At 44.3% G+C, this 13,448-nt stretch overlaps 1 protein-coding gene across 1 annotated transcript in view; it reads left to right on the forward strand.

Moving 5' to 3' along the window:
• Window positions 1-2,902: 2,902 nt before the first annotated feature.
• The window catches only part of MTNR1B (melatonin receptor 1B), a 30,428-nt gene continuing 19,882 nt past the window's right edge, over window positions 2,903-13,448 (forward strand). The window contains exon 1 of the mRNA XM_075081895.1: window positions 2,903-3,140. Within this exon, the coding sequence (XP_074937996.1) occupies window positions 2,930-3,140 (211 nt within the window). The 5' untranslated portion in view covers window positions 2,903-2,929. The remainder of the gene's footprint in view (window positions 3,141-13,448) is intronic.

Consider the following 13,448-nt stretch of genomic DNA (forward strand, 5'->3'; position numbering starts at 1 on the left):
TGTAACAAATCACTAGGCTTACACACGTATTTCACTTTTAAATATAATTCAGTTAATCTGAAATAAGGCTACTAAAAAGCTGAGTAAGAACATTTGTAGACTGTTCAATGCAGTTTAATCAATCATTTTAAAAATCAGATAATATTAAAATTTCTCTTTTATCCTTTTACAGGTAACTCTAAATAATAATTCAGACCTATGTTACTGATATAAATTGAGTGGAAATTCAGATCAGATTAAGAACCTGCTCTTCACAGGTTGCTGAGGCAGAAAGGCTATCATTTTGATTCCTACCAACTTGTTTTCCTACTGTCAAATGCCACTGCAGCCACAAAAGACAGACTGTTGTTACAAAGACAGCAACGCTTATTTTATTTCACGTTTTGTAGCAGGCTCACACTTCAGGCCAAGTTCAGGCCATAGCTTTCTAATTTTTCTCTAAATCACTTGGCACACTTTTGGGAGCTATAAAACAAAATGAGTGATGATACATAACAATAGTGTGTGGCAGGGAAAATATATAATGTTCCGCTTGTGTGGACAAACTGCAAACCTGGAGAATGCCAGGTGCAAAGCCTACCTTGAAAAGTCACATTTATGCTCAGGGACAGTTTAAGCTTTTGACAAACAGTTAAAGATAAATCCCATAATAATAACAGACAACAAAATGGTACATTTCTCCTAAAAGCACTTACACAGACTCTGGAAAGATGCCCAGAAAGAGCCCAAAGCATGAAAATAAATGATAATATCTCTAAGTTTTCCATAATAAGTCAATAAGAGCAGAGTAGTACATAGATAACGGGCAGTGAGGATACTAACATTCTGAAAAGGGAAATTGGAACAGGAGTAGATAAACGGAGACACTGTAATGCAAAAGCTCCTCTTAAAGGTAGATTATTACTCACTAGAGAAAAATCCTTCTTTGCACTGATGAATACAGAAAATAGGTATTTCTTTGGATAAACTTCCTTTTAAACTTCTGGAGAAGGAAAAAGAAAAATCAGGCAAACTTTTGCTTCCATCAAGAACGAGCCTGTTCTGTCAAGTATGCAATTATTATTGTCCTGTGGCAGAACTGCAAAATTACTATTCAGGAGTGATGATTCTCAGAAGCCAGTCCTCCCTTGGTTCAAGCCATGAACATGTGATAACTCCATCTGTAAACTGAAAAGGATCATGATGCCTTACATGTTGTCTACATTAAATAGAAAGCATCTGAGGTATGATTATTTTTTTAAATCGGTCTAAATAAGACTGGTGTAAAAATCCACAGGCACACTTTTATGTTTGTTCCAACCAGGACTACTTTAGTATACCTAATATTGATGAGGAATACATTTAAATTGAACACCAATAAACTATTTCTAATTTAGAAAAAGAATTCCACACAATAATTTGCAGTATTTTGATTACACCAGTCCACACTTGTGGTAAGTCTCAAAGAAGCAATGTGCCATAATAAATTATTTGCAGTTAGAAAGGACAGAAGCTTGCCCCATTTTTCCAAGTTAACTCAACGAGGCAGGCTATCTCAAGACCTAATTCTTGAAAGACTATGGGCATACCTTCCTCTGTGCTGAACAGAAATAAAGAAGGGGAGTACAGCTACACAGTAACCCCTCCTGCAGGTGTAGCTCCTGCATCATTCTCAAAAGTGGGGCAAAACCTGGAAGCACGATGACGATCCAGTGTGGCCTGGTTGGCCTGAAAACAGTGAAAAGTAGGACACAAAACCCTTACGAGTTATGTCTGCTGTGAGCAGCCCTAATTGTCAGCACACACTATGTGAACCCACTGATACGCTGCCGGTGGCGCTGGCAAACCACACCAGCCACGTTAGAAGCCAGGCTCGGAGACAGGCAGGGTCTGTCCTCCTTTGTCGCATGCATCTTATTTATTCAGTGCAAGTGAGCATATGGCATATATCTCTTTGGGACCCAAATGAAGCTGTATGTTTCAAACTTAATTTCAGAGCAAAGTCCATGTCTATTCCTGCTCCTTGAAATGAAAAACCTCTGAACTGCACACACTTTCCAGAGTTGACATTGGTTTGGAGCATGCCCTGTCCGTGACTTTTGCAGTTATTTCCCTACTTGTCTTTAGTCTTGATCTGACAGGCTGTTTTGTCCAACCACGAAGCCCAGGGCCACGGCAATGTAAGTGTGAAAGCGTTTTTAGTTCTGTAGCCCGGACCAAAGTAAGGAATGCCTCAGAAAAACCCATCTGGGTGCACCAAGCGCCTGGAGGAGTTGAGGGGAAGGGGGTTCCCTGGCCTTGCACTGCCGGGAACACAACGGACCGAGCCTCGGGGCGGTAAAAATACCCCCAAAAGCCACGTTTCGCCACGACGGAAGGTGGAGGCTTGCGGCTGAGCCCGGCGGCGGGGAGCTGCCCGCAGCCAGGCGGGGCCGGGGGCTGCTGCGGGAGAGGGGCCTCGCCGCCGGGCGCCCCCGCCTGGTCCTTCGCCGCCCTCGCCTGTCCCCGCGGCTCTCCCGGGCACCCCAGCCACGCAAGCCGCTGCCGGGGATGGCTGAGGACGGCCGTCGGCTCCTCTGCCCGTGGCGCGACCACCGCCTCCCCTCAGCACGGAGCTGCGACCCCCCCGCCGCCGGAGGATACCCCCGCCCGGGAGCGCCGCTCCCGCCTCCCTGAGCCGGGGCGGGGCCGGAGGCGGGGCCCAGGCGAAGTGCCCGCCCCCGGGCTGGCCCGTACCGCCTCGAGGAGAGATCTAGCCCCGCCCCTAGCCCCTCTGTGGCGGCTGCGCGGGGGAGCGGGAGGGGCCGCGCACGCGGCGCGGCCGTTAAAAGCCTTCCCACCTTGGCGCGCGGGCAGTCAGCGGGTCCGCCGGGGCGCTGCCGGGGGGCAGCGGGCGGGACAAGGGGGCGGCCGGGAGCGCAGTGCGGGGCGCTGGGACCGGGCACCGGCGATGCTGGAGAATGGCTCCCTGAGGAACTGCTGCGACCCGGGCGGGCGGGGCCTCTTCGGCTTGGCGGAGCGGGAGGCGACGGGTGCCCCGCGGCCCGCCTGGGTGGTGACGGTGCTGTCCGGCGTGCTGATCTTCACCACCGTGGTGGACATCCTGGGCAACCTGCTCGTCATCCTCTCCGTCTTCAAGAACCGCAAGCTCAGGAACTCAGGTAAGGGCTCGACCCCCGGCGCCGGCAGGTGGTGAGGGGCGCCCGGAGCCCCACGGGCGCCCTGGTCCCCTCTCCTGGCTGCCCTGAGGAGACCCGCCTGGTTGTGGAGGCCGGGCGGGCCGCCTGCTGGAGGCAGGGGACCAAAGAGCCCCCCTTCTATTGGCGCTTGCCTTGTGAAGTGTGCGGGGACCTCCAGCCAACCGCTCAGCCGCGTGGCAGCCCTTCCCCGCACGCTGCCCCGGCGCTCCCCTCAGCCTGCGCCTGGCCCTTAAGGCGGAAGGCGGGTCATTAAATGGCTCGTAATGAGGCATTGTGTGCTCTCTATGGAGCTACTGATGAGGGGAATCGGTGTTATGCGATTAAAATACCGGAGACAATGAGTGTGCCCAAAACGGTCGGAGGAAGAACGAAGGAACTTCAAAACTTAAGAGTACTTCTGAAGATGAGGCGCTGTGCATGCGTGGGAGAGCAGCTCAGCCCACGCTCCGGAGTCTCCGTCGGAGTTCACATTAGACTTTCACGAAATCGTGTTTCCTCACCGAATATCATTCACCCAGAAAGCAGCAAATAAAGTGAGGTGGTTTTTTTCTTGAATCGTGTCTATAGTTTTTCTTTGTGTGTGCTAAAATGTGGCTCGGCGTGTTTTATTTGCTAAACTTATTTGCTTTCTCTTCTCTCTTTGCTGGGCTACTTACACGTGTCTCAAACTACAAAAACTGTGTGGATAGCAGCAGTTTCTTGGATTTGCCTCCCTCCGGCCAGCTCCTTACCCGATTCTCGCCTGTCCCACTGCATGCGGATACCCTCTCTGCCCCACGCCGGGGGTGCAGCCGGCTGCGGGCTGCCGCTTGGTACCTGGTGCGCGGAGTCAGGCTGCTGCTTGCACACCTGCGCTCGGCTGGCTGTTGGGTGTCGGTGCAGGATAAGGTGCTACCCCCGAAACAGTGGTGGGTCTAGTAACATCCTCAAAGCACCAAGCAGTTCCCGAAACTGCTCGCTTCTTCGGGGTTTGAACGCCATCGTTTCGCGATGCCCTCGCAGGACGGGGTAGCGGAACTTTGCTGGGAGCTGAGGGAAGTCAGGCGCACAGCATCCCCGGCGCGCTCAGCCAGCAGGCTCTGTGGCACAGCGGTCCGGCTTCACGCCTCAGAGGCACCGGGGTGCTTCCTCACCGAGGGGAAGGAGAACTGGTGCCTTGTCTTTCCGGGTTGTTTTTGCTTGTTTGGGTTGGGTTTTTTTAATGGATGTCGCTGCCTGAGCGCTATCGTGTTTCACGTGTAGTGACTTCTGCTAACTGGAAATCGGCACTCACTCCTTCGCCCTTGTTTTAAATGAAACGCTGCTTAGGAACAGAAGCGCTTTGCAGGGGGCTGAGGCTTCCTCTCCCTAATCGCTACACGTCTGACTGCATGGAGGGGCGCCGGCGGGTCCCACGTACGTGGGGCAGAGCAATCACACCCCGCGAGCAGCGCCAACCTCGGGGCGCCTGAAGGTGTGGCGTGGGTGAGGAAGGGAAGAGGGCTGCCCGGGGCACCGGGCACGGTCCTTTGGCTTGTGCTTGGGCTCGCAGTTCAAAGGAGCCAAGCCGCTGCTGAGGGCGCAGAGCCGTGCCGCGGCCGGGGAAGCCTCACCCGGTGCCGAGCCGGGGGAGGCGGCAGCCCCCGGGAGCCGCAGCCCGCCGTGCCCCGAGCGGGGGCCGGGCCGGCTGCTGCGGGCGGGGCGGAGCTGGGCTCACCGGGGCGGCGGGGGAGGAGCGCCCCCGGCAGCCCCCAGCGCTCCCGGCCCCTCGGTGGGGTTCGCGCCTGGGCTCCGGGGAGGCCAGCGCCCGGGGAAGGGGCTCTCTCTGGGGAGCGCTGACGGCCCGAGGCATCAAATCCGGCGAGGGGGGAGCGAGAGAGGGGATCTCTTCTGAACCGCTTCCTTCGTTCAAACGACAGCAGAGGGGAGGGTTTGGAGTGGAAGAGAGTGACTCCTGGAAGAATAAGTTTCAAGATACTGATCGAAGTGCTCTGTGGCCTCCTATGACTGTTGAAATAAGACGTGGTGGTCTTATCTAATTCAAATACCTACTAATTGATCTCCTTCTAGGATGTGATGTCACTGACCCTGACCTGAGATCTCTTCATCTTTCATAAGTACCCTGAAGAATAGCAGGGAACTCCTTCTGCATAATCTTCATAAAGTTAAATACCCTTTAAATTGCCAGTTCTCTAGTTTTCCATCAGGACAAATGGCTCTTGGGGATGAAGCTGAAGGAGGATAGTTTGGTAGATGTCACAGAGGTCTTCTCAGAGAAAATATATTAAGGAGGGAGTAGAGTGGGAGAGGACTGCGAACTGATGTGGGTGGAGTGATGGAGGGAATGGGGAGGCAGTGCTTGGAGCTCTTAGCCTCCAACAAGGAAATAAGATGGACAAGCAGGTGGACTTACAGGTTTTCCCTTCTGAACAAACAAGAAACAATGTGCTCATGCTCATAATGGAGTGGATGTGGTAGAAAGTGAAATTGTGAGGAAAAATGGCATGGAAGGAGTTAAACTTGTAATGAGGGATGTCAGAGAGACCAAATGAAGCTAGTGGAATGGTTGTGAGGAGAGGGGGGGGTCCAGGTGACCAAAGGAAAAAGAGCTGTAGCACCGTGAACACTCAATTTTCTTTGAAGAAGCTAATGAGGGATTTTCTTGGATAGGGATGAGAGTTCGGGACTTCAAATAAGCCACAGGTGTATGAGGAATAAATTAAGCAGCTCTGCCCACTTCTCTAGTACAAATAGTAACCTTCCTTTCAGAAAGCAAAACAGGACTTTAGCATATATCCAGGGTTTATCAACACTGTTCTGTCCTAGGCTTTACAGAGAAACCTGATAATTACAAACAATGTAATTATGCATCACGCTCATTAAAATTAAAGCATGATGGAAAAACAAATCTATTTTAATGATATTCTATAATATAAAGCAGAAGAATGGAGTGAAATAAAATGACCCGTTAGCCTTTTATATTGGTAAGTATTATGCTCAGCAAGAGAGAAATGGAGAATGGGTAGGATTGGCGCTTTTAGAGATTGCTCATTCACTCCTTAAACGGTGGGAATTTTGCCAGCCTTACAACAGAAGGATTATTTCACAGCATACAGAAGCCTCTTTCCCAGTTTTAAATTTGTTTTTGGAGGGGGAGGGGAAATTTGTGGAGGCTTTTTCAAGTAATGCATAGCATAATTGGTATGAATCAACATGCTTGCCTTCTTACATAACTGCACCCAGTCTTTCTGCGAGAGACTGAGCAACTTCTGAACTCTGAAAGGGATTTAATTGACAGAAATTAATGCTTTTATAATTTACAATTTGGGAGGGGAGTAACTTTGTCCAACACACTACAAAATTAAATAAAACTTTGTGTATGGAAATAATAAAATAAATTAGCCCGTCTTTCTATTGGAAATGTTCAAATATGTTCTGAATTTTCAAAAGGGACTGTTGATTTTGCTGTCTTCAATTAAGCATGCCCAGTTGAAGGCAGCTTTTAAAATGCTAAACTTCTGAAGTGCTAAAGTTTACATGTGGTCAGCAACCACTGCTGGATGGTCAAACATCCTGAAGATGCATCAGGTCACTCAAAACCACTAGATGCTTTTAAGAATTTCAGGATACATTCGTATAGCCATAGCTATAACCATAACATTATGAGCTGGAGTAAGAACACAGTAGGAAGCAGTAGGAAGGTGGGAACTGGCAAGGTATCTCCCACAGGAGGGAGATAAAGCAAAACATTTGTATTTCATTGGTCTTAAAGCTGGCATAAAATCAGAGAGGTGAGAATTAAGCACATCAACTAAACATAATTTCAAAGAGTAGTGAGGACTTGGGACCCTTTGGCTTTTGGCAGGAGGCCTAATGTTGACCTTGGTGCAGTGCCAAAGAATACATTAGCAGAAAGTGATATTTTTAGTGCATTTTGTCAACACTCTTCACTCTCTCCACTGTTTTCCCTTCTATACGTAACAGCTAGACAGCACGATGAGACCCTGATTTCCGTTCAAATGGCAAGGTGCTGTTGCAACACAAATTAAATCACAATTCATGTTTCTTTTACATGTAAGAACATGGGTGTATTTTCGTGTTTAGTTCTATCTAATGTGTGTGGCTGTAGAGACGGACAACACTTCTCATATGTACATCCATATAAAATAAAACATTCCTGCACATAGAATTGTAATTTTGGTACTTGCCTGTTTACTAAATAAAAATGCTGAGCAGTATAACCAAGTCTTATACTCTTTTTTTTTTTCATGCTGTTTCCCTTTCCATAGCCTTCACCCACATCTCTGTAATATAGCTGAGGATATGTTTTCTCCAATTTATATGCTGTTTTCAGTTATTCTTCATCACTTTGACCACACCCATTCTCTTTCTTTCCTTTATTCCTCCCCTATCATTATTCCTGTCCAATGGGATAGGGGACAGTGTTCTCCTGTGGTGGAATTCAGCTCCTAGAAGACTACAGCGGAGATACCTGTTTCTGAACTTCCTTCCTTGGGAATCCTTTACAATCAATGGAAAAAAAATAAGCATTTTTAGGCATAGTTAATCTAACTTATTTTTGACATCTACATTAGGATGACATGATTCATAAAAGTGTTTTATTTCTCTCCACTAAAAACAATGAGAATCAAGAGGGACTATCTCAATGTAGTCACCTACATTTAGGTGAGAAGAAATCGACATATGAAGTCAGAAGTCACAATATAATAATTCTTCTAGTAATTGATCAAGTTCCATTTTTAAATTTAAACATTCTCCTCCTCCTCACTGCCTGTCCTCTAAGAGATTATATCAATCCAAATAAGACTGACATAAAAAAATACCGATACAACTGAAATATTCAATATGTTTCCTGGGTCCTGAAACTGCTTGGTGAAATTATCTTTTAATATCAGCAGTGATGCTGACAAGAATATATTTTGATGTGCAGAGCATGAGATCCCACTCTTTATCATTTCAGCTAGGGCCATGCTTAGCAGAACTTTTATAGTCCTGACTTCTTGAACCCCGGATCTGTGGACTTCTTAGTCCTGGGATTGTGTGTGTTTGGCCTTCACATTCCCTCTCACATTCCAGATCTTTAGCCTTGAAGCCACCCAAAATGAAGAAATTATTGGGAATATGGCTTCAACATTCACAAAATTTCATAGAACCCATCACTTCCATCTCTTTGTAATAACACTATTGTTCAAATATTTTTTAATTTTATCTTTGTGCTTATTAGATGCTAATTATAGTGGATATTTTTATTTGTAAAACTATAATTGCCACTTAATTTGGTTGGATCATTTCTCCACCTGGTGAGAACTCTTGTGCTGTATTCATTGAGAACAAACACATATTTACCTCTCAACCTTTGTTTTACATGGTAAACAAGACACACACTTTTAGTTTCCTCTAATTAGCCATGGTGTTCATTCCCCTGACTGTTTTAGGCCTTTCAGTTCACCTACCCCAGTGGAATTAGCCTTTCTTGAACAAGCGTAAACAAAACTGTTCACAGTAATGCAGGTGAAGTACCACCAATACAGTCAAGAAAATGATATTAACATTCTATTCTGTTCTGCCCTTCCCTGGGTGGACAGAATGGACCTGATATGCCTTAGAGCCACATTTTCCTTTTGTGTGGTAGCATCATACAGATGACTCTTCTTGGTGCAGTCACTTGCTAATGCAGCTCTTCTTTTTCTCCTGTCTTTTCAGTCACACAATTATTATTCCTTCAGTATCTGACCTCATACTGTTATATTCTATCCACTTCCTGCTCTTTTAGTCCTTAAAGAAAAAAAGATCTTGACATTTCCCTGTATCAATGTGGGTTCTCAACTTTGTATTATCAAAAAATTTCATTAGTTCTCTTTGTGTTTTGTGACATAATAACTCTGAATCAGACAAAATTAGTTCAATGTAGGTTATCTCCCTCTGGTCCTGCAATTTTCTTTCGTCACCATCCAGGCAGCAGCAGCAACAGACTGTGTGTGGCACCCTAGCATATGTGCTTCCAAGCCTAGATAAATTTAGAGCAACCTCCCAGGTACAGAAAGTCCAAGTCCAGCTTTTATTAAATAAAGATGATCAGATTAGTTGGTACAGCCACTTTTTATAAGCTCACATTGAATTTTATTCCCTTTGTCTTTACCTGCAACTTTAATTTTCCTTTCCTTCCAAATTTGTTTCTGCAGCCTTGCCTACAATCAGGATGAGACTCAGAAACCCAAATATTTCTTGATTTGTTCTTCCTTTGCAGTTGATTCACCACCTTAAATACAAGTGTTATGTAGAACATATACCCTATGGTAGACAAATGGATCTTCCAAGAGTGGCTAACACAGTTTTAGTTTTCTCATTACTCCCTGACTAATTGTTTTTCTGACTTATTGCTAGCACCATTCCTGCAAAAAAGAAACAGCAGTTGTGCCAGCACCATAGCAAGGGAGGAGGAAATGGGTACTGAAGTGTGGGAGCACCACAGTGCAGGCAAGTCATGGCAAAACTGCTTTTCAGGATGCATGTGGGAGCCAAGCTCTGTGCAACAACCTGAGAGAAATCAGCACTTCCCTACTGGCAGTAAGGACCAAGAACATATTCAGTCCCTTTTTGCAGGTCCCACACATAGCTCTCGGTCCTTTCAGAACCTATGACACCATCTCTGAGATAAGAGATGTTTAAAAATTCCTGCTATCAAGTGTATTAAATCTCTCTGACATTTTGTTTTATTGTAGGTATGTTAATTCCTCACTGCCAGCCTGCCTTGTCCCCAAGCCCACCATCATTGTCCTTATTAAAAACTGTAGCAAAATCTCGCTTCAGAGCAGCAGCTGTTTTAAACTGATTTTCAGACTCCCTTTCCACCAGTAACTCCTCTTTCTTTTTCCTTTTGTTAATGTGGTGAAAGGGCATTTTATTCATTTTAGAAGTCTTCATAAAGCTGATTAAGTCTGGGGTTGTGCCAGTTCCTCTTTTACCCATTTTTGCTCTCCCTAGCAGTTTTCTTTGGTGGACATATCTTTTCCTGTTCCTTCCAGCCTCATTTCTTGCCCCTGGTATCCTTGCCAAGACAACTTTTCCTCCAGCTAGATCTGGAGCTTTTTCCTTTTTTTCCCCTCTTTTGGATGCAAGTTCCAGAGAATATTTTGTATCTTTAATATGAAGAAATGCCAGGCTTCCTCTGCATTCAAGTTCCTGAGCTCCTCAATAAAGCTGACCTCACTTTCCTAATTAGCTTCTTTTATTTATCAAAATGCGCAAAACCCCTTCTTAGTGATGTCTGTTTTGTTTATTCTTCCATTTAATTTAAACAAAAATAATCTCATCTGCTTTCAATGCAACCTTATTTTCTATGACAGGCTCTTCAGGGTTGTCTTTGTTCTTTATGAAAACAAAGGCTGGGGTGTGTTGGCAAATAGACTGCTTTGAAGAAACCTATGGTGTGTATGTCCAGAACTCAGCAGCCATTAGTATGTTTATTAGCCCCTTTACATATGAGGAGCTGAAGTGTCCCATCATTACATTTTTTCCATTAGTATTTCCCTACTAAAACAGAGGTGATCTCATCCTACCGCAGGTTTCTGCGTCCCTCACTGTACGTTGTCCTTACAGCTTCTCCTCAGTGTGATTTTGGCTTTTACCAGGGTGTCATGCTCTCTTTTTTCTTTCTTTTTATTTTTTTTTATGAAGGCTATGCACCTTTCAGTTAATATTTCTCTTCTCTGAGCATTGGTCCAATTCCATTCTAAAGAGAATTATTTCCATAAAGTTTTATTTTAATTTCTCACTTGTTTTGGATCCTCTATTTTGTTGCATAGGTTCCTGGCATTCTTAGTGACTCTGCTGCTTTTCTTATTACCACTCCAGTCAATCTCCTCAGTCTTTGAGCTCCTGTTTTCTATATTTGTTGCCACCACCTTCCTGAAGCCAAAATTCCCCCTGCCCTGGGTGTTAAATGAAGAAACTATATGATTCCTTCCCAGGCTCTCTTCCCATCTCTCAATTTCAAGTTCTTTTTATCCATTCTGTCAGCTTGGATTGCAAGCTGGTATCCCATATGCTTAGGTGAAGTCTATCTATGAAGCGATGAAACCTCTTCTCAGAGAATACCTCCAAATGATCAATACACCAAGACTTTCTACATCACTTCTAGAATTATTCAGTCATGTGCCCATGACTCATCTCATACTTCTAATTACACTTCTATTCTCGTCTTGGAGAGGAAACAGAATAAGTTCATCACCAATTTCATCCTCTTTTCTGTGAGACTTGGTTCAAAGAGTAACCAGCTGAGAAAATAAATCTTCAATGTTTCTGATGAAATAATAACTTTAAACTTTGTTAACCTGTTAATTATTCCAAAAGTACAAGAGCAAAGTGAAAAGCCAGTATTGTTGATTTGCAAATTAGGAAAATTACTTTAACAAAGGAAGTATGCTTCAGTGAAAGGAAGTAAACCTTGTAAGTAAATTTGGAAAAAGTGGAAATCAGAGACCTAAGAATGTTCTAGTTGAGAAGAAATCTAAAGAATATAGAATTTTAAATAGTTTTGGAAGTAGAAATTTAGTAAAGAAATTATTGGCCTAAGGGGATTACAATTTAGGAGTACAGAAACATCATAAAGCAGAAAAATAACTTCTGTATCAGTCCGCATCACAGAGGATCCTGAGGAGATAAACAGTTTCTTCAAAAGCAGTAGGAGATGGCTTTCTATGACACTGTATATAAAATAATGGATAGCCTTAGAGAAGATGGATTAGAATAATCTTTTTTTCATCATCCAGAGAATCATGACACAAGACCAAGGACAAGTTTAGCATAATCTTGAGATGGAAAATACTACAACGGGAGTCACTTTCTCAAACTCTAAGTAAACTGTGGAAGTTAGGAATTCAGTAAATTTAAAGAACTGCTGGCTATTCTGTGAATAGTTTGAGTGTTCAAAATCATAATGGGTAATGCTACCAAGAACTGGAGAAAGTATGGAATGTGTTAGTGGCAGGTGTAAACCAAATTCTAGCAGCTAAGGATCAGGGTAAAATTGTAATCTGAGGCAGGTCTTTCTACAGCTATAGGGTACTTTGTATCCCCCTTTGAAGCACTATGGCAATCTTATTGGATGATAGCTCTAAATTATAATTTTCTTTTATCCTGTAGAGGAAGTGATCAACTTATTAATAAGTGAATAAGAAGTATATCACCAAGATCAGCTCGAAGACACTTTCATTTTAGATTAAAATGCTAAGTTCTATTCCACTTGGTAAATGGAGCTGTTGGTGTGCTTATCTTTAGAGGAAATAGAATGATAAGCATTTAGTTGAACTGGAGAAATATAAGGGTTTTCTTGAACCTGTAATGGAAGAATCTAAGGGTATATTTACAGTGTGTATTTCATTTGACACAAACCCACTCTACCCATGTTCTGGGCAAAAGGAAAACCAAAGGATGATGTTAGTGTGATGCTTTGCCTGCAACACCATACTCAGGCTCTCCATAGGCCCAAGTCTAACACAGTCACACACCTTTTTTTATTTTTCAAGTCAGAGTATGAATAAGTTTCCTTTCATCGCCATGAAATAGGTAATGCAAACATACCCTCAGAGACAGTTAATTCGAAGGACCTCTTGGCAGCTGTAGCATGGCAATTCCAATGAATCTTAGCAGCACTCCTTTTGCTGCTAGCCATCTCTTGGACTCTGGACTGGCATTTCCTTTGCAAGGCTCACTGACTGCATGAGGCATGATGTCTCTGCAGTAAAGCTTTCTTCTTGGATGGACCAGCAGAAGCAATTCAAGGGTTCATGGACACAACCAGCCAAAGAGCTAAGAGACCACATCTACTCACAGAGAGCCAGGACAGTTCATTTTAAAAAACTAATTTTTTTCACCTATTCTTAGCAGATATAAATTCACCAGTTGACTTGAACCATTATACTGAGGACGTTATAGGAGATTACATTCATCTCATTAAATCAATTCTCTGCCTCTATCAGTAAATTTTACTGCTACTCTAATTCAGACCTATTCTGAGTACCAATATCTTCAGATATGCTCCAGATTTTCGTTCTTTTAAGTTATCCTTTACAAGCACATGTTGGTACCTTGATGTAGACTGTCAAGAACATCACCTAGTTCCCAAGAATTTGTATGAAAACAGCTATGTTTTCCTGAGCTGATAAAACAAAACCAATTTTTTTCCTTTGCAGAAGGACTTATGCTGTGCAGATCCTGCCCATGGTGAAGTTCACCAACATTGTATCTTTAGGGCTTTTTAAAGATATT

This window comes from Phalacrocorax aristotelis, chromosome 1, assembly GCF_949628215.1.
Source record: "Phalacrocorax aristotelis chromosome 1, bGulAri2.1, whole genome shotgun sequence".
NCBI classification, from domain to species: Eukaryota; Metazoa; Chordata; class Aves; order Suliformes; family Phalacrocoracidae; genus Phalacrocorax; species Phalacrocorax aristotelis.